Genomic DNA, 26,321 nt, shown 5'->3' with positions numbered 1-26,321 from the left:
AGGCCTGCAGTAAAACCTGATGACATGAGTTTTGCTGGTATCTTCAGTAGGGGAACAGAAACTATTTTAGGACAAAAATAATTTTTCCTCTTGCTACCTGATGAGCTGTGAAGTTCTGCTTCAGCTGAGTGGTGCGAAATTATTACCTTGAAACTGCTGATTAGACTGTGCTCTGTTTTTCATTACAGGCTCTATGATAACAGAGAAAATGGATCCCTCTTCTGGATCTGGTCTCAGAAAATGCTTGGAAGCTGATGCCTGTTGATGTAGCACTCTTCTTGCAGGTAAGCAACACTTAGGTCCGTCACAAATTGTTTATCTGTTGACCTTAAAGCAGCAGCAGGACCCTGAATCTCGGTTAATTTACTTTGCTGTCCAAATAAGTATTGTTTCTGCACGCTCATGCAGCTGTGTCATAATTGTTAAGTTTGAAATTTGTTGGCAGTCTTGTGCTTGATCTTATCATTTGCTCCTCATTAATTAAGATACAGTTCAATTACAGTTAGCTTAGGAGTCTTTCTCTCTGCATTTCATAGCAGGGAGTTGATGGAGTTCTGAATGTGATCCTACTTTGCTGTATTATATTCAAATGTGCTTAAATAATAGGTGGGGATTGCTCAGTAAGTTCTTAGAATGTGAATATATCATATGGCACCAGAGGAATACGTAGGGAGTTTTTCTAGACTGCCTATTTACAGCTTTAATGGAACTCACAGTTGTTAATACAGTGACTTGGCTCGGGCATCAAGAAGTTCATTTGTATTCTCAGTCAAATACAGGCTTGCTTCAATTAATTCCTTACTTTTACTTTAAAGGTTTGCTTCTACATTGCATCTAATTTTATGTAATTTTCAGCAGCTATGGAAAATAAGCTTAGTCCCATCCCACCGCCCCCTCTCTGTCCTTCCACTACACATAGATTTTTATGTATTTTTAAATTCATGTGCTCCCACTGCTTTTCTTTCTGTTGCATGTAATGATAATGTGGCCTTGGAATCAGACTGGAAAGTTGGCCTGGAAAAAAAAAACAATAAACAAACCACCAAAAAAACTCCAGACATCTATTCTCATCAGATCAGCATGCTGAATCTGTTTGCTTTCAAGGTGTGTAGTTATATCTGTGGGTGAAAGGAAGGGGGCTGGGACCACCCTGCTAGGGGACTACACTTGAACTAGCTACAGGTCAGACTGTACCTGTGTTACTCCATCATGCAATTTACTCACACTGGGATGTTCAGAAGGGATTAATTTACAGTTTTGCTCAGAATAATAAAAGACATTGGTATAAGGCTAAATTGGTAGGATTTGTTAATCCAGATTTCACCTTGTAAAGCCAGGATGTCTCTGTTATGTGTTCTTACTGTATACCCAACTTCTTTTGTGGCTCTGGACGTGTAAGTATCGTCACAGGATGTTGCTTTTATATGAATGAATGTGGTATTCTCAATAGTGGATTTTACCTGCTCCTACAAATGCTTAGGAATGCTGAACTGCTCAGGAGTTAACTGTGTGCTGTTCAGGGCCACTCTCTAGCATGACCTTGGGCTATGTTTTTGGGGATTCTTTTCCTCCCAGGCTTCACAGTGACTCTGGATGGTATTGCGTGGAAGAAGCCTAAATGAATGGCGCTTCTTGCATTCCCAAGAAGCTCTTTTGCTGTCATGAAATTCCGTTTGAAGTGCAGGAGGAGATGGGAGTTGGGGGATTTGTATGGTTCTTGTGGGTGTTCATTTTTTGTAATAAAGTCAAATGGTTGAAAATGTTCTCGCAAGTTATGGCCTCAGAAGACGGTTTGAGTGACAGAGGGGATATTCTGTATGGGACTTTCTAACCAAAGCTCTGGTGCCTTGATTCATGCCTGCTGGCGGCTGTCTGAACTGAAATCGACCCCTGACTACTTCCATGTTTTCTATTTCTCCGGCAATTACTTCAAAATATTTTTATTGTTTTACAGGTTTGAACTAGTTTATATATACAGGTCTCAGCTGCCATTCAGAAAAATCCCCAAGTATAATAAATATATAAATACTCACTGGGCCATACAGACAGACAAAATTCAGTTGGTGTGACTGGATATATTATTCATTGCTATGCATTATTAATAGCCTTGTAACTCACCAGTGACAGCAAATCGGAGCCAAAAGGGAATCAAAAAGGACATAAATAGTTGACATAAATAATGTATCTTGCTTTCAGTTGTGAGTCCATCATTTAAACAACAGTGGTTTTCTTGGCATAGTTTTTGTATCTTTCCTATTCAGTAGTGCTTGTTTTTATTTGATCTCTTTGCCTCCTGCCACTAGTTTAGTTAGAGAAGGTTATGTGCTGGTTTCTAATTAGATGATGAATTAATTCTTTCCCTTCCCTTCTGATTCTGCTTCAGATTTCTATTATCAGAGTAGCCTGGATACTGATTTCGGTAGGACTTTAATTATTTACTTGTAGTTCTCCTGTGACATATAAACTGAGAGCATGCAGAGCACTTACTTTGGAGTGAGTCTGACGTCCCTGGACTCTTGCTGGAGAAAGCACAGGAGATCATTTGTGAAACCGCTCTCCCTTTCTCTGTGGGCATGCCTGGGTATGCTCTGGTGGGTTGAGCAAACTGTGTCTTGCAAAGAAGCTTTGAGTTGTAGGTTCCTGCTGTGTTCCAGGCGTGTGACTCCTTGCCCCCTCCAGCCCAACCTCGGGAAGCTGTAGATCCCAACAGAAGGGAGTTTGGGTCTGAGTTTGAATCTGATGGTCATGCTGGGATTATATGAAAAGGCCGTAGATTCATCTCTGTGTAGTGCTCAAATATAAAGAAAGAAAATAAAATGAAATAAAAAGGAAGTAAGAAAAGTATTTATTTTTAGGACCTGGCTTTCTGTGGCTGTCGTAGGGTAGCGACTGTTCCTTGCTTTTTAATTTTTATGGAAAATTCTGTCGCCTTTTAAGAGACAAATATGTGCTCATAATTACTACATTAATTAACAGTCCTGGGTGCAATTTTTCTGAAGGTGCCCCTCCCCTTTCCCATCCCCAAGGGCCTGTCACAGTTTCAGAGTTCAGCTGAATCAATCACAGTGCTGTAGCCAGGTTTGCTCAGCTGCAGCAGTTCTCCTGTCCCTGTAGCCATGTGTCTGCTCCTGCTGCTCTCCTGGTCCTGCAGACTTGTGTATCCTCTGGGGCTGGACGCTTTGGAGGGGTAAGTGGAGGGTCACTGCGTACCTCTGCCTTTTCCTTCACTCCCTCTACTACTTCTAGGACTCTGGTTAGAGACCCTTCCTCCTAAACCCCGGGAAGGCAAGTGGTCTAGCACCACACCAGCCTTCCTGGTGTTCTTCCTCCCTCCCTTCCCCAGGGTACGGCTGGATGAAGGTGGGATGTGTGCAGAGACGGGGCTTGTTAGTGCTGGCACAGGTAAGGGAGGGTGCGCAGGTTGCTCCTCTGGTTGCATAAAAAGAGCGTGCTGGAGAGCCAGAGCCTGGACATCTGACACGTTAGCAGATGGCGTCGATTCTCTCTAGCTGTTGTGGCCTCCATTTTCCACACTTGTTCTTGTCTCTGCCCTGGCTGCAGGGCACTGGGGCATGTCTGCGTGTAGGTCTGTGCTGGTTGAGCTCTCCATGTTAGGGTTTGCCAAATTTAGCAAAACAGTTGTAAGACAGGATGAGTTATTTTGGTAGAGTTGTCCGTCTGAGGGACATCTTTCAATGTTGAAGGGGCTGGAAAATTTTTCCCTGCTTAGAAATGCTCTTTTCTCTGTCATGTCAGTTGTGTTTAAATACCAGAAGCTGATGAGTCTTGTCTGTAGTAGGGCTGGTACATGGAGAGGGGGACTTCCCTGTCATTCCCCACTGTAACTTGGGAGAAGAAAGGGATAACAAACAAAAAGGATGCCTATTTCAAGGATTTTTCAAATCAGTTAGTGATGGTTTAGGATACTGAGAAGTACCTAAAGCAGTTGCTTAATTTCTTCCTCAAATTTCATGCAGTTTGCTGGCAATAGATGAATTTCTCAGAGCACCTGTGTTCCACGTGCACTGGCCGGTGCTTTGGTTAATGTGCCAAGTGGCTATTGACTTCTAAGAGCAGTCTCTTGTTTTCTGCTACATAGGCATTAAGCTTTACAGCCTTAAGTAAACGAATGAATGAGCAGACAAGTTGAACAGCTTTTAGGTGGTTGTAAGTTGGGTCCCTATAGCGAGAGCTTTCTGAAATAGCTGCGCTTTGCTGAAGAGCTTTCAGAATCAACTTCCAGTTAATATATTCAGCTTATGCTTGATGGGGCTGGCTGTCTTCAGATCATATTTCTACTTTCAGAATGCAGTTCTTGCTTTAATCAGCAACACAGAGTGATCAGGTACTTTTATTATTCCATGGATATGAGCTGGCAAGAGGTTTCTCGTGCATCAGCTGCCTGGTGGAAGGGAAAGCACACAAGGCAGGAACTTTGATATGAGGAAGAGAAGGATTGCATCTTGTTCCCCAGTGGGTTTGTCCAAAAGAAGTAAGCAGAAAGGCACCTGGAAACTTAGACAAAAAGATTTCCTTCAGAGTGCAAAGGGAGCATAGCTTTAGCTCTCCTGTGCCATGGAGATGATAGCATGTACTTTGTAACAGAGCTTCATCACTGCATGCCTTTCGTTGCCTTATCAAAAAAAAAGGGGGAGGGGGGCATTCACAGAGCACGCTGTATTTCCAGTGCTTACTCTTCAAAAAGAAAGTAAATTTACCAGTTATATTGGTGAACAGAATGAAAGTCTTGAATATCTAATAAAAAATATTTGATTTAGAGTCTTACGTGAGTCTTTAGGTGTGTGTTAGTTATCCAGGCAAAAGTGTTTCTCTGAGTGGGATGTGAGATGACAGCATCTCTCAGAAATACAGTGTTCCTGTACAGACTTCTGTCCTTACCTCAGAGTCCTTTCTGCCATAGTGGGAGGTAGGAGGATGGTTCTGGAACTATAGGGGTTTCTAAATTACTTTCTACAAGATTTTTGTTGTCCACACTTGCTGAAGAACTTGTGATAGTCATGATCAGATACAAGGCAGTGGACCCAATAAACCCGGTTCAATGTTGTGTAAAGATTTCTGGTTTTCCTGCCCATTTCTCCAAGAACCAATCCATTTTTGTAAAAGAGGTGTTCTAATTCTAGTGTGGTGCTAAAAGGGGATGATAGTCTTCATTTGCATGAATAAATTGGCTCATGATTTGCACTAGAAAGTTGATGGTTAAGTGAAATAAAAGCGGTTCCACAGGATTTTATTAATAAATAGTAGAAAAACACCAACTAACCAACAAACCAGCCGATCAAGCAAACAAAAAACCACCAACAATAGATCCAGCAGTGGATTTGTTTGGCTGCGCCTTTTCCTGGAAGCTGTTAGACCTTTTCAAGGTAGCTATTTTTGAACTTCACCGAAAAGCCTTAAAACTTAATAGCAGCGAGTCTAGCAAATGTGTCAGCACTTTACAGAGATGGCACTCACTGCGTGTCTTAACATGCGTGCAACACAGCCAGTGCGGCTGCAGGGCATGAGGCTGTGTTCTTCCTACTTGGGGCTGATTTGGGTAGAGCTTGCCAAGCACTAACTTTTTTTCTCTTTTTCTTCTGCTTTTTTTTTTTTTTTTTTTTTTAACGGAATGTCACAGTACACCACATGGGACAAATATTTCCCTATTTTAAAACAGGTGGGAATTGCCAGGAAGGGGTCGGCAGGCACTTGTGGGGTTTCTCCAGCGGTGCAAGTGCTCCATCTACAGTCAAACCCCCTGCTAAGGCGAGCGCTATACTAGGTCAGTGCTTTCCTTTGGTTGTGTCCATACAAGGGCCACGAAGCTAAAACCCCCCTCAGTGAGCCCACCAGTGTGATTCTAAGTAACCAGCTTCCAGCAGAAAATTGTCACCTACCATAACGTCACCTCCCAAAGAGTAGCTGCTTTTTTTTTTTTTTTTTTTTTTTTTAAGAACTTGGCTTGTTTGTTCAGTGAGGAAGGGTAAGGTTGCTGCATGTGAAGGGGAGCGGCGACAGGGGGGAGTTAAGAAAAGCTGTAGAAGTCAAAAGCAAAGGTTGGCATAAGGGAAAAATGAGCGTGAAGTTGCCGTGTGTCCGTTTAGATGGGCAATTGGAAGATGGTTTCCATCACTGTCAGTGTGGTGAGGCTTGAAGAGCTGCCCAGCAGCAGGATGGAGGAGTGAGAAACGCAGCTCATTTAAAGTGATCTGTATAAATTGGGGTGAGATTATGCAGTAGTGGCTGTGGTACCCAGGTGCTGGATTTGGTGGCTCAGGTGGTACCTCTCAAGCCAGCAGTCAACAATGTTGTTGGGACAAACAATTAAAACATTCAAGAGGGCAAAAGCATTCTGTCTCTTGCTGATTTTTGAGGGGTTCTTTTTTTGAAAGACTCCAGTTGAAGGGCTTGTGAAAACAAAACAATGTGTTCTTACAGAGATCTGGCCAGATCAACAGCAGCGAGGAGTTTTCCCATGTAAGCCTGCCAGTGTGCCTCCATTCAGAGTCAGAAACACATTCCTGGGGTGGGAGCATAATTCAGTCAGCATGTCTGCTAATTGGCCTCTGTGGCTGCCACTGCGGCAACAGATAAGGCGTTATTTACCCAAGAGAGAGAAACACAATCTTGAACCCATCTTAAACACAGTTCAATTTAAGGACAAGAAGTAGAACATTAGGAATAATGATCTTCACTTGTTTAGCTTTGTTCCTAGGTGAAGATGGCAAAATTGTTTAACAAGAAGCAGAATACTTACTAGGTATGTGTGTGCTGGTTTTTAAAAAGAATGAGAATGGTATGTGCTTGTTTATTGCTAGTACTGGGATATCTTCATCAGTCTGGTGCAGTACATGTTGAGCAGATGATATTTTAAGATTTTTCTAAAGGGACAATTCAATAACCTGGTATTTAGGGAGAGTCTGAAGAGATGCCTGGGGAAATCACTGACCCAGTGATGTTTTAGTTTTTGATAAACTGTGGAAGATCAGGCACATATCCCAGAAAAGCGCAGCGAAGAGTTATTTGTCCAGACATCTGTCTGAAACAAAACAGAGGGGAAGCTCCCGGGACATCAGTGGTGCCTTGAGAGCTGGAATGACTCTTGAGAGGGTTTTATGGGACATAATTCTTGTCAAGCAAGTGCGACTTGGAGGAATGACAGGCTTGGGTTTCATAGCAGCCCCGAGTGTGTATGTATATGCTTCACAAAAGCCTGTCTTGTTGCTCCAGAATATCATTACTATATCCTTAGAGCACGTGTCAGAAGGATTAAGAACCAGTTAGCAGAGTTTTATTAGTAATAGTTAGTGGGAATCCCTATCAAATAGGTGTTTGAGATTCTTTTCCTCTGCAGCGATCGGTGCTACTCAGTGCGTTCATGAAGGTCTGGAAGCAATTGCGGTGACGGCTGTTCAGCAGCAGTGAATCATACACAGCACGGCAGATTTCTTGGGGCCTCTTGCTGGAGGAGAACAACAAAAGCATTTCAGTAAGGCAAATCTGAAATTGCACATCCAGGAATAAGAAAGGACTTCCAACGAATAGAGGACTGTATTCTTGAGGCACAAAAGGGTTTTAGTGATTGTAGTGGACAAGCAGTTCCAAAGAAATTCTCAGTGGGATGGGTCAGAGGCCTCCTGTGGTGCTTGATGGGATAAAAGACAGATGCTCAGTACAGTGTGTGTGGATGTACAGAAATACACTTGCACGCAAACATTTTTTCTTTATGCAGTGTTGATGAAATAGATGCTGGAATACTTGGAATAATGTATCCAGTTTTGGTGCCAATATTTCCTTTTCTTTAAAAAAAAAACCCCAAAAATTAAAAAAACACGTAACCAGGCAAACCAAGAAATACATAAAGAGTCTAAAGGCTGAAGGAAATACCTTGAGTTTTGGAAGTCCTTACTGGATATTTACTGTAAATAAACACCTACAGGTAGAGAAAAGGTTGGAGTCTAAGTGTCTAAGATCTGAGACCCATTCTTTTCAGCAGAGCGAGAACAGTAAGTATGTATGAATGGCAGATACTTTCCCCAGAAGAGCGGGGGAGATGCATGACTCTACTGCTGGGAAATAATTTTATGCAAACCAAGCAGTTGGTTCTCTGTTCTGTAGTAGCTTTTAGGAGGAAGCAAAGAGCTGTATTCACAGTGAGGTGACTGTGCTCAGTAGAGTGGGAATGGTGAGAAATACAAGTCTCCAGTGAATAGGCAGCGAGACCAGTGAGCCCTGGAATGGGTAGCACATGCAGCATTCCCCCCACCCCCTGCTCAGCGAAGTTACCAGCTGCCCTTTCTTAAAGATGGGTGTGCGTCTTAGTCCTTCCCCTCCCACCTCTAGGAGTTGGAAAAGGTCGCTCATGAGGATTTTTGGCTTTCTGAGTGGTACTGTCAGTGGGTGCTAGGGTGCTTCCCACGCTCCTGGGCAGCTCCCCAGCGAATCGATACCCTCCAGGCACAGCACTGTGGCCAGGCAGGTCCTGCATCTCCAGCTGTGCTTGTGCTCAGGTGCAGGATCAGCATAAAAGCAGCAGAACACTTGGTTGCTTGTCCTGTGTTTCATGGGCTGCCTAGGAGCAGCAGAGGACCCTGCTGTGCCATAATCAAGTACATTTCAGAGTTCCCTATTCCAGATCTTCACACAGAAGAAACTCTGTTCTCATTCCTCATCAAGCCCCCAAGCTGGCTAATAAGGAACAAATTCAATGTATTCCAAGCACAGGGCAATCTGTCTTAGCAATGATCTTAATAAAGTCTAGTCAGCAATAAACCCTGGTAGTCAGAAGTGATTTTCCTTGAGTGTCCTGATTAGGGAATGCTGTTCAATTATCTGGATTCCAGCGAGCAGCTGGCATATATGCTGCAGACAGAACGGGAGAGTGGGGGAGAGGTCTTTAATTATCTTCAAGTCAGCAAAGATCAGTGTGTTGAATCAAAACAGATGGAGTGTATAATCCACTAGCAATACTTGTGATTGGGTAAATATAGTTACATGGCAGAGAGGAGGAAGGCAAAGCAAATGGAGAGGAATTTCCTTGTGGGTAGGCTTTGAATGTTGGTATATTTACCCTGTCACTGGTAGCCAAGGTGGAAGCGGGAAGTGTAAATACAGCGTGAAGAGTGAACCTCTGTGGGGACTTACAAGGCCACTCTGGGGAAGTGGCAGGGTTTGGGAGAGTCACTTCCTTGCAGAACCTTGTGCTTTGTGTTCCGCTGGCCATGGCTGTGTTACAGATGGCAGGTTTGTGAGTCTCTTGGTTCCAGAGAGTACAGGTTTAATTCCTTTTGTGGGGTGCACTTCAGGCATTTCTGCAGCGACTGCAAATCAGGCTGGACTTGTCAGACAAAGTAATTAAAGACATTCTCTGGAAAGCTTTGAGCCAGTGGGATGTGTGACAAAGGCACCGTACAGCTGCTGGATGGAGTGGGAATACTGGTGGGAGTTCAGTGCTCTTTCTGGTTCCCAGTTGTGAGGTTTGCAGCTACACTCTGAGCATGTCCACTCAGCATCGGGCGGCAGTGGGAGGACTGACCTGAGCAGCTTGCCAAAGCCCAGCAAGAACTTCCAACTAGAAGCCCCTGTGATTGCCTAGACTGATTTATGGGGTTTTCTGTGGTGATGCAGACTTCAGGTGTCTGCTAGGGACAGGACTGACCCCAGTGGCCCTTTCTGCAAGGGGTGCTAGCTGGGTGTTGGAACGGCACAGAGCTGTGTGGAGGCAAAAAGTCACTGGTGGTAGGATAGGAAAAGCTGTTGGACCCTGAGCGCAGCTGAGCGTGCTGGTGTGTGCTGTGTGCTGAATTGCAGGGAAGGTTTTGTATGCACAGGCACTGCTGCGTGTCTTGGACAGGGACCCAGGCCAAACCAGTGATCTAGAGGATTCCTTCAGGCATAGCGAAGTGTGCATGGAAGACTGGCATGGGGTACCTCTGCTACTACTTCTAAGCCCCAGTGATAAAGGCACTGTAACTATTATAATTTGTTTAACTCTGAAGTGCATTTTAGTGACTAATTTTTCATCTTGTTATGTCAGTGCAAGTGTTTGATCAATAGATGGAAAAAGGCAGCAAGAGCAGCATCTGGCAATGTGGTTTCTTCACCTGGAGACTGCTTACCCTCATGTGGCTGTATGTCTGCTCCCCAGTTAGAGCTTAAATGGTACAAGCCAAAGGAGAAATGAATCAAGTGCCTATGATGTGTGTAGAGGCTTCTCCTCCCTTTCATCTCTACTGTGTGGACAGGAGATGGATTTGAGATGCTGTACACCAGAAGCAGCACTAAACAGAGCTTTGGGTGAAGTACTGCTTTAATTTTGTGGCAGACTCTTTGATAGAGGCATCATGCTTCCTGACTGAAGGATGGCTCAATAAGGAAATGAAATGCTGCTTGGGGAGGAGCCTAGAGGTGAGGTGAGCTTTGCCGCACTGTGTTACGGGGAGGTTAGCTAGTGCTCCGGCGAAGCTCTGGTTGCAGGTTCATACAGCCTAGGTGTGAGATGCCAGAGGCAGGGGCTGCCACTGGTGTGTGTTTCTGGTTCTGCAGGTACCCTTGCACCTCATAATGCCCTCGGGTAACCTTGGACCTCTGCTTTTCAACTGCCTCTTGTCCTTTAAACAGGACCATAACAGAACAACGAGCATCCTAAAGTGCTTGCCACCTCCTAACTGAAACAAGCCAGAAGCAAACTGGCTTTTCCTCGACTGCGGTTCTGTTCCTTAAGTTCCCTGTATCAGTCCCCCATCCCTGTCATGTGTCCCCTCCCAACAAAGATCTTCTGGCTGCCTTTACTAGTATGTAGAATGACTGAGCAGCTCTTCAGGTGTAACTTGCTGGCAGTGAAAGACATCTCAGGCTGAAGAAAGGTTGAGTGGCAGGAACATGTTCTGCTGCTGTAAGAGCACATCCATAGGCGATATGCAGCAGACGGTGGTACCCGTTGGTGTGGGGCTACGTTGTGGACACGCTGGTATCTGCCTGTAGCATAAAGCTGCAGCCTCAGCACGGGGTGGGGTGGGCAGTCCCCACGGGAGCCTCGCTATTAAAGTGCACCGTGATGTCTGAGTCCCCCCCAGCTGTTAATTCAGAGCAGGGCAGTGAGTCGTGCACTGGCGAAGCTGTTGCTGCTTCTTGATGAGCGCTAGACACAGGTGCTGGAAATTATTTTAAAGATTGCTGTCAGGACAGTGAATGGGCAGGTTGGCCACTGTTGAGTAATGCCTTGCACATGTGGCAAGAAGTCCGGCGACAAGCCAGAACATGCTGGGCTGGCTTCCTTCAAGAGCCGCCTTTGGTGTGTCAGAGCACGGAAGGGGGCAGCCTGCACCATGGGGGCTGACGGCTGGAGGAAAGCGCTTCCTGACACATTTACATCGAGTGAGATGCAGTATTACATGGCTGAAGTTGCAGGGATGTGTTGACAGAGTTGGCAGGGTGGAGGGGAACAGGACAGTTGGCCCATCAAAAAATGTGTTGTATTCAGGCTAATACAATTTTAAAGATAGGGGTTTGTACAAAGAGATTCAGAAGTACTTTTTCTCATTTAAGCTAGCTCTTTTGGGGTGGAGAGAAATCGGCCTCAGACATAAAACCATGTACTGATGTACAGTCGTATGCTTAAGTATGTACTTTGAAAACTAAAAGGGGGGGGGGAGGTGCAAACCCCCTTATTGGTAGAAGAGGCAGTAGGTGTTTATCCTTTCTGGCTGCTTCCTTGTCCTGTTTGAGTTGTCTCCTAGGATTTGTTGTCATTTTCCAAACCTGGCCAAGTTCAAACAGCCAACTGTAGGAAACCAAATCCATATTTCTATGGCATTCAAGTGAGCTTTCTGTGTGAAACTGTCTATTTTTATAGCTCTTCGATTAATAAAGATGCTTTGGTTGAGAGGCTTTTCTCAGAGTCCCATAGGAGTTTGGAATCCATTCCCAACTCTGAAAGAGACCCAAACGTGCCTGTGTAGTTGGAGGTATTATTTGAGAAACACTGACTTTTCTGAGTGCTTACTGTGAATGTATCAGTATAAAACTTAATCAAATGAGGGAAACTGACGCAGAAATACCTTTTTTATTAGTAGTAGGTGAAGCTGAAAAAACCCCACAACTCTACCTCAAATGTAAAGTATTTCTATCATTTCTTTAACAGAAGTGTCTCAGTTTAGGGGTTACTTTAATACCGTGAATAACAAGGGACTGGCTTGGAGAAGGAACTCTTTACTTTTCCTTTCTGGAAGCTTTTCAGCAGTATCCCAACACTTGAATACAAGAGTAAGTGAAAAATGTCCTCTAAGCAACTCCATTAAAACATCAGTTCCCAGACCCAAAGTAATTGACAGGAGAGGCATGGGTAAAGAACACAAAAGGCTTTATTATATTATATATAGACAGATCTGATTGTTGCCACTGTATGGGGAAACGCACTGTAATCTCAGTTCAGGTTACACTCAGTAGAGTAACTCCCAGGATCGTGGGTCAGTAGGGAGCAGCGCCACACTGAGTTACGGCATACTCTTGAACAGATTACAGAGGATTTGGATATGCAAAACAATTTGTATTAAAAAAAAAAAAATTGGCTTCTATGACTGTGACTGGATTACTGCTTTGTACATGACCTACCCCTTTCATTTTCTTTATAACCCATCCCCCAATAGCTAAATGAAAGAGAAATCTTAAAAATGTATCTCTCTGCTGTTTGTTTTCTAGTAAGGCAGTGAAATCTTCCTTTTAAAATACTGGGCGTTTTTCAGGGTGAAGTTTTCACCAAGAGGGCAAGCTGCTTGTGTCCAGAGATTGGGAACAGTGTCATCACTTCACCGCAAAGTGCCCTTTCTAGTCTGAGGGATCCAAAATTATGTTGTGACCTCTATAATCCCCATTTTCTGGTTTTTGTTACCAGTCTTACTAGTTTACTGGAACAGGCCATCAGTGGCGTGATCAGAAGCAGCTCTATTTCAGTAATCATCTTACTCTGAGATGCTTTCAAGATGGAGCTGTCAAAAGATTTTTCTTTTTAAAGGCCCAGTTGAGCACTACAAGCAAGCATATGTACAGAGCCAAAATAAGTCACTGCTCTCCTCTGTGATTGTTGTTCTTGTGTGCAAATAAGTAGTGGCTTCCCAGGAAAAACTGGAATAGTTCACATTCAGAATTATTAGTACCATGTGCATTTGAAAATGTACTTGAGAACAGGTACAGGACTCTTAAGAGCACTGTGAAATACTTATCCTTAATAAAATCTGAACAGAAAGCATGGTCTCTGTGAAGCAGAGGGAACAAAAATACTCTCCATAGCTTAGTAGGTCTTACAATTTTTAAAAAAGAAATATGCAGTGTGGGTGTTTAAGTACATACATTAACTATTAGAATGGAGGAGCATAATTAGAGAAAACTATTCTGTAACTGACATTTAATTTAAAAATATTTTCTTCTTATTCAACTCCAAACAAGGCATTGTAAAATACTGTGCTGAATTTAAGAGGTTACTTTTTTGCAAAAAGCTTGCAGTTTTCTTGTTCTGAGAGCTTGGGCAGATGTGGTCCTCACCCACACACCATCCCTCCTAGGTGGTCTGCTGTCCCTGTCCACCCGTGGATATAACAGCGGTGTACAGCTGCTGTCTACCTGATCCTGTGCCATTCCGTGTGCTCCAAAGAGGCTTAAGTAGTTTGTAGCTGAACATAGAAAGGGTAATCTTACATGTGCTGTAGTATCTGTTTAAAATAGGCTAATGAATGTAGTATGCAAGTACTTTAATTTGTTGGCAGGCACATGATTTTTACATTAAAAAAAAAAAAGTCCTTCCAGTGTAAGTCTGCTTACCCTTAACTGGAACAGTTTTGATGGGAAGCATAAGCCACTTGAATTTACAGAGCATCAGGGAGACTATCTGACTGTAAAAACCCACAACGCAGAAAAGACCTAAGCCGGTAACTCATACTCTGTAAGCTCCTGGTCTAATACCCAGCCCCCCGTGTTGGCATAGCTTTCCCTCTGGAGAGGGGGTGATTATAAACTCCTTTCCCACACCTTTCTACAGCTGCCCCCTTTCAATACTCACCAGCAGTGTATGTGCAGTGTCACTGATGAGTTTAGTGACCTTGTCACTGGTGCCAGCAATATGCATTTAAGGGACCCCAGCTATTTCTTTTAACGTGTTTTTTTAAGAGTTTGGGTTAGGGATTTGGGCCCTTTCTTGAGCTTCCTGGAAAAAAGCTACTTTTCTGTTCAGTTGCCATATTAAACAGTTTACACACTACCACTGGTGTCTTTCAGATTCCTCCTAAACACATACAGGATGTATAATAACAGTAACTCTAGATGAGTATCTGAAGTCAGGATTATCTTTACCGTGAGGCTCTTGCAGCACAGAACATTCACCCATATAAAAACATGGGAGGCAGAAATGATCCCAGTTTGGATTTCTAAAGCAGCACCACATAGGGAGCTATATTTTACTACCAGAAATACCACTTTAGTTCTTACACTTCAACTTCTCAGTGTTCTAGGGAGCAGACGGTAATCCTACAGAATGAGGGAAATGGGGTTTGAGGATTTTTGTTTTAATTAGTACATTCGTAACACAGAACTATGGCAGTATCATCTTTTAAAATTAAGACATGAATATGAATGAGAAAACTAGACCAGGGTAATTAATCCTTGCAGGAAAATGTTTTCTTGTCTGTGCAAGAAAATGAAAACAAATGCAGGTGAAATATTCAGAAACCCCAAAATCAAATTAGGACCGTAACATGTGCAAGCATAAAGGATGATCAAGGACTGAGTGTGAACTAAAGCTTAAGACCTAAGAACTCCAAAGTTTTTATTGATGTGACGTCTCTGTTTGAAGAAAAATAAAGTTAATGAAATTTACATGATGATAAACTTCCAAGCTTCCACAGATTTTTCATAAACAAAAAACATTCATGATTCAGTGAACCACAGCCAACAGTAAGGCCCTACCAGTTTTGCAGACTGATTTAATCTTTGAGGAGGAAGGAAGGAGGGCACTTTGATTCAAGTCAGATGGGCTAGGATGAACTGAGCTGTCAAATTCAATGTTCTGCTCACTTTGTAAGCTTAGGAATTTGAGTCTGGATGGGTGTTGAAATAGTTTCTGATAGCTTTACATTAAGCCAAACCTTCAAAAGTTGGGCAATAAACAAAGACAGGAAATAGAGAATCCAAGTAATGCTGGATTTGTTACAAAATCAAGGGCATATGGAACAAATCTGAGAAACATTTCCAACCATTTGAAAACTTGCAGATAAAACAGTATCCCAAATTCAAGACATGATGCTAAGCCTTTTAATGTTACCTGGAAAAATTATCTCCATCATTTGAGGTTAGGACTGACGCTGTAGCCAACAGCTCAATGAGTCTGCGATTTCCAGGCTCTCAAGTTAGATCTGAGGCTAACAGGATCTTCATCAGTGGTGGAGGCAGCAACAGCTGAAGGAACAGGCTGTGGCTTTTCCAGTGGATTTTGAAGTTTTGTTTCTGAAATGCTAAATTCCATCATGGGCTCTTTCATCTCCACCACAGGTGCAAAAAAACAGTAATGCTAATTCCAGCAATCCAGATCCTATTTCATATGCAGAAATTAACCCAAAGGCAAGTAATAAAAATGCATACATCATCCCATTCAATTATTCAGCAGTTTTGCAGACATACCAGAAAAAAAACTAGTTTCAATATAAAAATTGTCTATGAAACAGTCTAACTTGAATTTTTCTCCATGGATCATAATTCCACATGTGCTGCTGGATCTGTAGAAGAGAAGAGAAAAAAATGAGCACTCTGTTTCCAGCTGCCTCAATTGGCAGAGTGGTTTGAAAATTGGTATATAAACCCCCAAAGACTTGTTCTTTGCAAAGTTACCAGTGACTGAAGAACAATTCATACCCATTGGGCATAGCGGTGCTTTAATTAATGGTTAAGATAAGGCCAAGCTTATAAAATTGCGGGATCAGGGAGGGTCTTTAACAGAACTGGCACAAGTATGCAATATAGCTCTCTGTTAGAGTCTAAGTTTCAGTCAGGCTAAGTTACACCAGCCTCAGCCAACAAGGCTTTCTGGCCCATTAAAACACACGGATTATTTAACAGAGCCTCCAAGCAAGCCTTGGCACGGCGCAAGCTTACAGTGAACGAGCACACACCTTAACCCCCGTCCAAACAGGCAGGAAGAAGGTCAAAGTAGGGAAACAGAGAGATTACCATGTATGTGTTGTCCTGGCATCTTAGCTGGCGTTCCCATTTCTTTTTCTTTCTGGAAAAGACTCTGGAGCAGTTTGATTTCTTGATCGTAGTCCTGCCATTCTGGAACTATACGCATCGCTGCTTGCAACTTGGGCTCTTTGGTCATTGGGTTATTACACTGTAAACAAAACGCACAAACTGTTCAGACACTTAATGCATAAAAAAGGTTTATTTACCAAATAGAGGTATGGTTCCCTCTGGTGGAATTAATCTGTTGTTGGTGAACAAGACATGCTTGTATTTTAGCTAGAGTACAGTGTTGAAGTCTTTCCAAATTTGTAATAATGCTACTGCTCCAAGTGAGAGAGAGAAAAGCTGAAGGAAAAATCTCGAAGTGCTGAAAACATGTAAGTAACAATACAGGATGACATGCCTAGATCAGAGGAAGGGAAATGCCTCTAAAACCGGTCACTGTATTTTACTATGGTTTTTTTACATTACATTACAGAATGAGGGAGCCATGCTACACTTACCAGATCAATGGTTTTTGCTCTCTTCTTTGAGGAATCATCACACCATGTTTCACACCACAGCCACTCCTGTGGGAGTGATTTAATTGGCACCTGGTGGATCATGTTGTTAGGCAAATCCTGTTGTAAAGAGCAAGAGTTAGTAGCAGTTCCCACAGGGTGCAGGGTAGGAGGAACCACACCTCAGCCAGCCAGTACTGAGAAGTTTAACTTGTGTAGTTTTTTTCCCAGTGCAAATGAAAAGTGATGTATCAACCTTTCCATGCCAAACAAAGTCCTTTGGAAAAAAACCTGCATACAACTGTTATTCTTATTTTGTTGGCATTCAATTACTTAGCAAACAGTATTAAAGCAGTAATATGAATCCAGTATTAAACCTGTACTGGACCAGTCTGGAAGACTATTATTAATTAAAATCATTGTGTTATTTTTTCCATCCACCACAGTACAAGCCTTCCTCCCATGTTATTAAGTCAGTGCACAGTAAAGCACTCTGAGCTGGGTAGCTCAAGAAACAAGTATCCAGCTGCATTATGTATTTATCTTGGAGTATACTGGAAAATTTGATAGTCTCAAGACATTTAAGGGGAAGATGTTGTTTCCACCCACCAGTGAAATCTGATGCTATCAACATATGCCTCATTCGAAGGGACTGCTGCTGGCATCTGGCTGTGATTGAAGTTTGGCCAGGAATGGAGAGGTCCCAACCTGCCATCATACCCCAGTAAAACAACACAATAAAAACACACCTGATCAAGGTTGGACAGACTGTTGGGATCTTGACTAAGGCCCTGATACTGTCCTCTGAGTCGATCGCCAGCTGCTATCTTTCTGAACTTCTTCAGATCCACAACATACAGAGCACTACATGGAGATGATGCAATTAGTAATGACATTTGATTGATGGGTAACTTACTGCAGCCCCAATAGACCCCGAGATATAATACGCTAAAACAATCTCTTGGTGGCAGTACATCAAATTATCTAATACAAGGCAGGAGAGCAGTTCTAACAAGATCATACAAAAAAAAAAAAATTGCAACAAGTCTATCTTAGCTTTGCTGTCATGCAGTCCCTTTTTCCAACATTTGTTATTAACAAATGAAGATGTCTGGTTAGTTAACACTTCAGTTCTTTTAACACTTCAGTTCTTCATCTGTAAAAGCTGTAGCATACTGAAAGTAACTTCAGTGTCCCTAGTGCTTCAAATGGACCATAGGCAATGGAACCTTGAAGAGGCAACAGTAAGCAAAAAGTGGTTCACTGCAGTGTTGTTTGTATACCTCAGCTAGTTTTCTGCTAGTTCTATGTAGTAGTAGCAAAAGCTTTCCCCCTCAATTTTGAAAAAGCTGAATTCTTCAGTACCTGATATGGTATTTTCTTCCAGCTAAATGACTTGCCCAGTAACCTGATTTCCAGAACCTGTAGCCATCCATTTCTCTTCGACTGTCACAGAACGGAGTATATCCATAAGGAGCACCATCTAGATTGAAATCTCTTAATTCCTTCAGATCCGTGCGCACAATCTGAAGAGAAAGAACATTTTAGTTTTATTTGTAGAAGCCTGCCACAGGTCATTTTGAAATGCTGGTCAGGATTTAATCCAATTCAGTTACCTGTTACGCTGCAGTCTTTTGCATTGTGTATATGTAGTAAAGAAACACAGCACAAAAGGCATTGTCTCCCCTGCCCATAGAGCTGAAGCAACTAAAATACAGCTTAAAATAATCTGATAGGGGCTTGGTTTGACAGCCGAAGTGCCAAGTTGTTGCTTAATAAGCAGCAAGAATTCTCACTAGACATGAACTCTACTGTGATCCTTTGTATCCCTTCCTCTTGAAAGTCTGCAAACCCTTCAGGGACGAAGGCTTTGTAATGTCTTTTTGACACAGATGTTGCGGCAGTTATGCTACTCTAAAAATAACACTCTGGTGGGAAAAAAACCACCATATTAATACCTTTTTTATAATCAGAGCAATAATTACCTAAAATTTGACCAGCAAAGCTACAAATTTATCCAAGGTGACACTTCAGCTATCCATTACAAGCTGTAATGGTTTTAACTGACGGGATCATACTGCACATGTACCAGAACACCTAAGGCATTTCATACTTCTGCATTGATAATCTGTACTTCACTGTTTCATATATGTTTTCAAAGGAGTATTTTGGGCAGCTCTCACTGCACATATATCCTGTAATTCCAAACCTTTCAGGCAGTAAGCACATCCAAAGCCTTGTAGACACAGTTTGCTCTGCAGCAGGGCTCAGCTCCATGCAGAGCTAGGGTCCCGCTAGCTCCTCCGAATGCCACCCAGATCCAGCCAAGTTAAAACCAGGGGGGTGAGAGGGGGCAGGGCATTCCATGACTTAGGAAAATACTTCATGTGGTAAGTGACCGGCAGGCTGGGAGAACAGGTGGGACTGGAAGAACGGAAGGGTGAAACAAGAATCTTATTTGGCAAACTAGCCCAAATCACAGCGAGTGATGAGGAACCAAGCAAGAGTTAAAGACAGGCCAGTAAAACCAATCTTTGTGGGAACATACGGAAAAAACAGCGCTCGCTGATGTGCTGCTATAGTTACAAAGTCAACCATCAGTCATGCCTGCAAAGGGCTCAAACTTGCAAGAAATTGTATTCAGAACATAATATTCTTAGAGGAAAAAGAAAAAAAAAGAAAAAAGGAAAAGATCAAGTCATTCCAACCTCTGCGTTACCTGATCAGCATCCACAAACAGGATTTTATCAACAGCTAATGGGAAGAGCACATCTAGGAAGAGGATCTTGTAACCCCAGATGATGCGCTGTTTCTCTGTTTGCTGATGAAGCCAGCGTGGCCATTTATACTGGACAAGCTCATACTGGAAATTATACTTCTCTGCCATGTAAGGGATGAACTCCTGCAGAGGGAGAGGGGGGAAAAAGTAGTTTATCTCATTTCTTTGCTCCTCTACCAGAAAAAAGAAAAGTGCATTACAAGAGATAAGATTTCAGTTCTAAGGCATAGAACATTAGAAAATGAAATACAACAAAGAAAACCGTTTCATTGTTACTTCAAACAATGACATAACCCCAAACTGAACAATCAGTGCAAACTGTAAAGCCAACTATCATAAGGCAACTAAATATTTTGGCATTTTTCCCCACATAATTACTTATGAGCCATTTTATAGTCACCCACAGATCAGTTTAAAAGAATGCATTACTCAAATAATAAAATTTCACAGATGGGAGAATTATTATTTAGGACTGTTACACAAAGCAGTGTAAATGGGAATAATAAAATGAGAGAAAAAGAATCGGGAGACATTTTTTGCTAGAACAGCTTGGCCCACTGTCAAATCAGTTGAGCTTATTATCTGTGAGGCTCGTTCTGACCCCGGGGGAGGCCAGGGTGAGCCAGGGGGGGATGCTGCTGCAGCAGGGCTGCGGGGGGAAGCACACAGCAGCACCACCCAAGAGGTGACTGCCAGCAGGGTCACAGCACAGCCTGGGGATTACACCAGCAGAGACACTGCCGATTACGGCCCCTTGGTTTATGCTGAACAGGTGAGATCCTCTAAGAAATGCTACTTCCTAATATTGAAATGTCAGACGTTGCACATTCCTGAAAGTTTTAACATCCATTTACCTCTGGATTCTGTTTTGCATCCTGCTGTTCACGTTACGATACATCACATAATCGGTAAGTATGCCCAGGTGTACTCATTTTGGGCCTGTGTCACTGCCATGCGCTGTTCATGCACCCTGGGCAGTCTGAAACGTGGCCTTCGTGTCTCCTCTTACAAAGCTCTCTCCACACCTAGTCACAGGCACTGCTTCTCTGGTAGGGGCTGGGGGTTTTTCATATGATCTTTCAACCCTTCTCTATTAGATGTAAGTTTATAGCCCTGAATTTTATCTTAAAATCTATACCTTTGTCGTGTGAGTCACAAAAAAAAAGTTCAAATTCTGTCAAGTACAATTTTCCTAATAGGTGCTGTTCTCTTGAATATTTACCTTTTGCATGACTCCACTGTCAACCTGTTACTTCTCAAAGCTTTCTAGGCAGAACCACCAGCTTATACCAGCTCAGTGCTTTGTAAAAATAGAAGGTATACGGCCAGGTAACTACATAGCTTTACACAATAGCGTGATGCCCAGGTTGCAGGTTTGGTTTTGGGTTTTTTTTAACTTTTTCCCCACCATAGAATAAATTTCTAACCAGTAACAAACCTTGAACGTAGGTGATAAGTAGTTCTTCAGAAACCAAAACTTTAAAGGAGTCTTAGTGTGTTTCAGCACAGACAACATCATTATGCTATCAAAAGAAAAAAAATAAGGCATTTAACAGGAACAATTGCCACCCACTAGGATCAGCTGTGTAACAGATTACAAATTGCTATTTTACATTAGCCTAACTGCAGTTAATGTGTCAGGTAACTGATCTTCACACATGAAGAAAAAGTGGGGAGCTTCAGTCTATTGCAAATTGCTTAATTTTATAAAATTACTAACACACACACGCACACACACACAATCTATATATTTTAACTAGTCATAGAATAGACAACCTGTTGGCTTTCAGTCTTTTAAGAACAGAAGCTCAGATTCTTTTCCAAAGCAACTATGACTTATAACTTAACAACACATTTTTATTTGGTTATATTGTAGTGAGAAAATTTAGGACAGCAACATACCATCTATTAAACTAAGTCTATTTTGAAGGTATGAATGTTATGCAGACAAAAGTTCCTATAATAAAGTAGATGCAAAATCTAGAGCACTTGTGAGCTGCTGAAAAAGCGTTGGTTTTTTTTTACATTCTTGCAAGTTCTAACCTTTTTCCTTGTGGTAAGAAGGGCACACAACCACCATTTGAGACCCCTGGATTATAAATTCTGAACTAACCGTAGGAATCTTTCATATAGGTGTCCTGAAGCCACAGAGAATATATTTAGTACATCATCTTTATCTTGTTTTGCATCTTCATTCTTTTGTCCCCCTGTGAATCCCCTGAAAGGACAAATGTTTTTATGTAAAGGACAAGACAGTAAGGGCCAGCTATATAGGAAGGAGCGCAACAGATTATAAATGGCAGCAGTGTTGGCCTAACACAGTACAGCTGCAGGGTTTGGTGTCCCCAGGCTGGTCAGGGAATCCTCCACAAGGCCGCGCGCTGCAGACACAGACGTGGAAGACCCAGTAGCTTATGTATGAAGACCTATTTAGATGAAAGACTGCTGGCCCAGATGCAGCTCCTGGAAATGAACGAGGTTTTCAGGCTCCCAGGTAGCAGTGAGGGTAAAGGAAGGTAGGCAGGTGCAAACCAGTAGCCCAGTTCTCTGGAAACAGAGAGGTCCTATGAAAGACAGCCCTAAATTCAAACAGTCTTAATAGACAGCTATAGAATATCGCAGACATAACTGCATCATCAAGTAGTTTCCCAGTTTCAAAAGACTTGCAGGTTAATATTGAGGTAGTTTTACCATTTGAGAGATTCCCAAAATCCAGATTCATTCTCACTGGTACCATCACTTAGCAGATCTTCATTCATCATATCTAGTTTTTTCTGAACCTACAAAGCAGAACATTGCTTTAGTGAGTGAGTGGCACCACATCCTGGGCAAACAGCTACAGAGTGTAACTTTGACACTGACTCTGTCCGCAGCCAGAATCGTGTCTGGTGAGCTGACAGGTAACCGAAGGTGTCCAGAGAAACAGCTCAGGAGGGAACTGTCATTTTCAGAACAGATTTTCAGAAGCTGTTTTCAGACACCAAAGGCACATTAGTCTAGATGGTTAAAATGCTTTGCTAAGAGGTGTTTAGTGACCATCCTTGATGATGGAGACTAGCAAAGAAAAATCCTCAAAGAAACGAACCAACTGTGCTACTCCCCCCACCCCCAAAAAAAACCAAACCCAACACATGTAATTCTCTCCAGTGTCATCAAAAAACCCTAAACAAAGTCTATAGATAATTTCTTCTGTTATTGATACTGTGATGTGAACTTTGTGCCAACTGCCTCAAATGATGCCTGCAGCAAGGGATCATCAGGCCTTAATCAAGTTTCTTCCCCACTATTGATTAGTCTTTTTTAAGAGCAACTCTAGTTTTTAAAAACTCACCTTCACTTTAATGATTTTGCTCTTGAAGTTGTTGAGAACAACAATAACTTCACTAGCTTCAGGTGGAGAGTCTGTGCCATCATGGCTGAAAAGACAGTAAAATACTGACCTTTACTGCAATGCAGAAATAATTATTTCTTCTACACTTTTTTTCTACATGGTATTAAGCCTTAGTACTGTAAAACAGGTTTGAGACATGCAACAAAGTAACAAATACGTCAAGTTGTGCACACACTGGGTTTTTTAAATGAATTTATTTATTTCATCTCACATAACTTACATTCAGTACAAACTGTAATTTGCTGTTCAGTTCACTATGCTTTGGCAAGGAAACTGTTAAGATTCACATACTACAGTGCCTCCTACCTAGTTCAAAAGTTTCACAAGAAAAAGACTAAAGTATTTCTTATGCTGTCCTACCTGTAGATTCTGTAGATATCCTCAGATCTGCCCTTTCTAAGCCTCAGAGTCCATGCACCAGGATTGGCTTTTAACTGGAAATAACCCTGTGAAGTGAAGAGTATTTGTCAGTTTCCAGAAAATGCGAATGTAGAAGAACAAGTGTTTAAGTCATTTGACCCACTGTTTTATGTCTGAAAATGGTTATTCATAAGCAAGCTGATTCACATAACCTTAAGGCTTTAAAACCCAGGAGAAAAAAACCCAGAAGTTCCATTTGAAATTGTTGCTTTTTCCATAAGAGACAGGGTTATGGAAAGGTCTATCATTATTTGTTAGATAAGAAAAAGTGTTCAGAGCGTGCTGATGTGAACAGTGCAATCCCAAAGTTTTTTTCTGCAAAAGCTTGCCTTCATGAAGGAGTGAGTGGATTTCAAAGCACTGGCTGGTAACTAACTACACAGCACTGCGCAAAAGGTCTGTCTAAAAAACAAAATCTAAATTGATTTTGAAGCTCGACATGCTGGTATTTCATCTACAGCAGGAAATTGTAACATAATTTATATCTTACAAGATCTCTCTTCTACAGAACTTAAATCATTACAATGTGCAATTCAGATATTGTGTACAAATCTTGTTGAAGTTTCAGGTTCCAGATCTGAATCTTTTCTTTTGTGATTTAGACTATTACACCTGCAGAAGATACAAACATTTGTAGTGATGCCTCAGTGTCCCATCCAGTTTTGTACTATAACCCTGTGACCCCAAATACATGCAATTCCATATGTGATCCAGTTGGCTTTAAAAAAAACACACAACAACAAAACAACCCAAAACCTAAAAAAACCAACCACACAGGGCATGTTCCTGGTCTCCTCCTGCCCTTCCACAGCGTAGACACGGAGCGGAGGAATGGGATTCCCAGATACAGCACTGTGTGCTGCAGTACGTACACTTTGGTTTAACTACTTAGAAAGACACCTCCAAGCCATTAAAGCTTTATTCCCTAAAATACACAGTGTGATCACACATAAAATAAGGGTCATCTTCCTTTCTACAATAAGAAATATTACATTATAGGATATATTCTGGCTAAGAAAAGGTGATGAATGTAGGAATTTTAAAATAAACATTTAGCAGAAGTAAACATTTTTTCTTGCTTTCCCTTTAATATATTTACAGATTCAAAAAAAAAAACCCCAAACCACAAAAGGCAGTTTACTCAAGTTTCTAACTAACCTTACATGTCAAGAAAATATTCCAGGGGCTAACTTCCCTTGCCATGATCTCAGTCCATTACCTCTCTCATTGCCCAGTGCAGACACTGCAAACAGACTGATCCTTTAAGCAGCTGCCTTACAAAAGCAGCTGCAGGGAACAATCACATGCTTGGATTTCCATCACCTTTTCTCAACCAAATTAAGCAATTCCCATTCTTTGACGCTTGCTTTATTTTCTAGAATGTCAACTGTTCTTGCTGACTTCTCTCCATTTGTTCCACAGATCTCCTGAAGAAATGGGTCCCAAAATAAGACAGCTGTACACCCGAGGCTCACAGTACCACAGCAGATGGTCTAAAGACTACCCAGTCTAAAAAAAAAACAAACCAGAACCACCTGACCTTCCCGGAAAGAGTCACTTAAGAACACTGGCATCATTATAAGATATTCCTGACGACCCCTCTCAGCAAGCTGAAGGGAAAGGAGTACATCTTGAAAAAGGTAAGAAACAAGTACGCTGCAAGGTTGTAGGCTTAATGTTAGGAATGATGTGGTTCCGATGTTTGCAAGCAGCTGTGCCGTGTAACACCACATATCCGTAACTCACATAGTAGAAAATACTCAGAGGTTTATGCAAGTCATGGTGCTGACTGGAAAACCAGTTACTTGTTGCCAGTTTCAGTCAAATGCTTACCAAGTTGGCCATAACAATAGTATCAACAATGACAGGACTCGTTGAAGTTCCTAGTGTAAACTGGAGTCCCCGAGGTGGCTGTCCAGTAGTAATATCATAGCAGTGTCCTTCCAGAAGCAGATACTCTAACTCATACTCTGCAGCTACAACATTATCCACCTGTAAGGAGAAGATACTGCTGAATTCAGCAATAGCTGCAGAGTGCAAATTTTTAGTGATTCAGTCACTCTCTAAAATAGCCACAGTAATTAAATAACAATTTTACCAGAGTAATTTTATTAAATAAATACCTAGAAAGCCTCAAAGAGCTCAGCTCCTTTGAGTGACAAATTTCATACACATATTCTTAAGTGTCCCTGACCAAAAAGGTTTGAATCTCAAGGGGTGAGATGCTAGGATAAGAGAAGGGAAGGACTGTTGCTCTATTTTATAGTTATGATTTTTTCAACATTTATTGGAGAATGTAGTCAAGTAAGTGATTGGTTTGACATCTCATAAAAAGTATATGATGGGCTCAAGAACGCTGACTCTAAATCTCTTTAAAGCTAGTCTTGTCTAATATTTATTAGGTGAAATAAATGTTTTGTTTTGCTCTGCATTACTCTTAGTGTGCTACGGTACTGTCAGAAATAGCAAATCCTTTTTCCTACATCAAAAAAGTCATGCCAAGAAAGGAAAAACCCACAAACCCAAAAACCTTGGGTCCCTACCAGACTACATTCAGATGTAGCCTAAATAAATAATAGTATTATTTAATAAATAAAGACACTAAATAAGCAAAATATTAGTGAATCTCACAAAGCATCTTCTCTCATTGCACATCCAAAATAACAGTTTAATTGCTACAGCACCAACAGACTGCAGGTTAGGAATTGGAAATTGTGCATCTGCAAAAGTAAAGCTACTGCTTATTTGGAGGTGCAGGATGGTACTTTGAATGCCTGAAGCGTTTAATCCCCCCCTCAGGCTTTCAGTTAATTTAAGGGGGACAAGGGAATTGGACGCTTGAAACATGTAGTGGTAGCGACCATTTGGTGGCTCGTTTAAGGTGTTTCAGTTAGGTTAAGAGATGAAAAACAAAGAAACCCTCAACCAAAACAAACCCATACAGCACCACACACCCAAGTTTCCTAGATCTCTGAATAACTAGTAAAGGATCGGCAATATCAGATTC

General features: G+C 41.9%; 1 protein-coding gene and 1 long non-coding RNA gene across 6 annotated transcripts in view; one reads left to right on the top strand and one right to left on the bottom strand.

Moving 5' to 3' along the window:
- Positions 1-187: 187 nt before the first annotated feature.
- LOC119156586 overlaps positions 188-26,321 on the top strand; it is a 43,150-nt gene continuing 17,016 nt past the window's right edge. For both annotated transcript variants that reach the window (XR_005107214.1, XR_005107215.1), the window contains exons 1-2: positions 188-284; positions 24,737-24,954. This is a non-coding gene — a long non-coding RNA (uncharacterized LOC119156586). The remainder of the gene's footprint in view (positions 285-24,736; positions 24,955-26,321) is intronic.
- The window catches only part of UGGT1 (UDP-glucose glycoprotein glucosyltransferase 1), a 48,989-nt gene continuing 35,012 nt past the window's right edge, over positions 12,345-26,321 (bottom strand). For all 4 annotated transcript variants that reach the window (XM_037406540.1, XM_037406537.1, XM_037406541.1 and 1 more), the window contains 12 exons: positions 25,148-25,306; positions 23,255-23,340; positions 22,835-22,919; positions 22,195-22,283; positions 21,617-21,721; positions 20,942-21,026; positions 19,444-19,626; positions 18,090-18,250; positions 17,474-17,588; positions 16,728-16,844; positions 16,213-16,372; positions 12,345-15,761 (listed from right to left, as the gene is read on the bottom strand). In XM_037406540.1, coding sequence (XP_037262437.1) covers positions 15,736-15,761; positions 16,213-16,372; positions 16,728-16,844; positions 17,474-17,588; positions 18,090-18,250; positions 19,444-19,626; positions 20,942-21,026; positions 21,617-21,721; positions 22,195-22,283; positions 22,835-22,919; positions 23,255-23,340; positions 25,148-25,306 — 1,371 coding nt within the window. In that variant the 3' untranslated portion in view covers positions 12,345-15,735. The remainder of the gene's footprint in view (positions 15,762-16,212; positions 16,373-16,727; positions 16,845-17,473; positions 17,589-18,089; positions 18,251-19,443; positions 19,627-20,941; positions 21,027-21,616; positions 21,722-22,194; positions 22,284-22,834; positions 22,920-23,254; positions 23,341-25,147; positions 25,307-26,321) is intronic.

This window comes from Falco rusticolus, chromosome 13 (genome assembly GCF_015220075.1).
Source record: "Falco rusticolus isolate bFalRus1 chromosome 13, bFalRus1.pri, whole genome shotgun sequence".
In the NCBI taxonomy this organism is placed as follows: Eukaryota; Metazoa; Chordata; class Aves; order Falconiformes; family Falconidae; genus Falco; species Falco rusticolus.
This window is presented reverse-complemented; position numbering and strand designations above follow the sequence as displayed.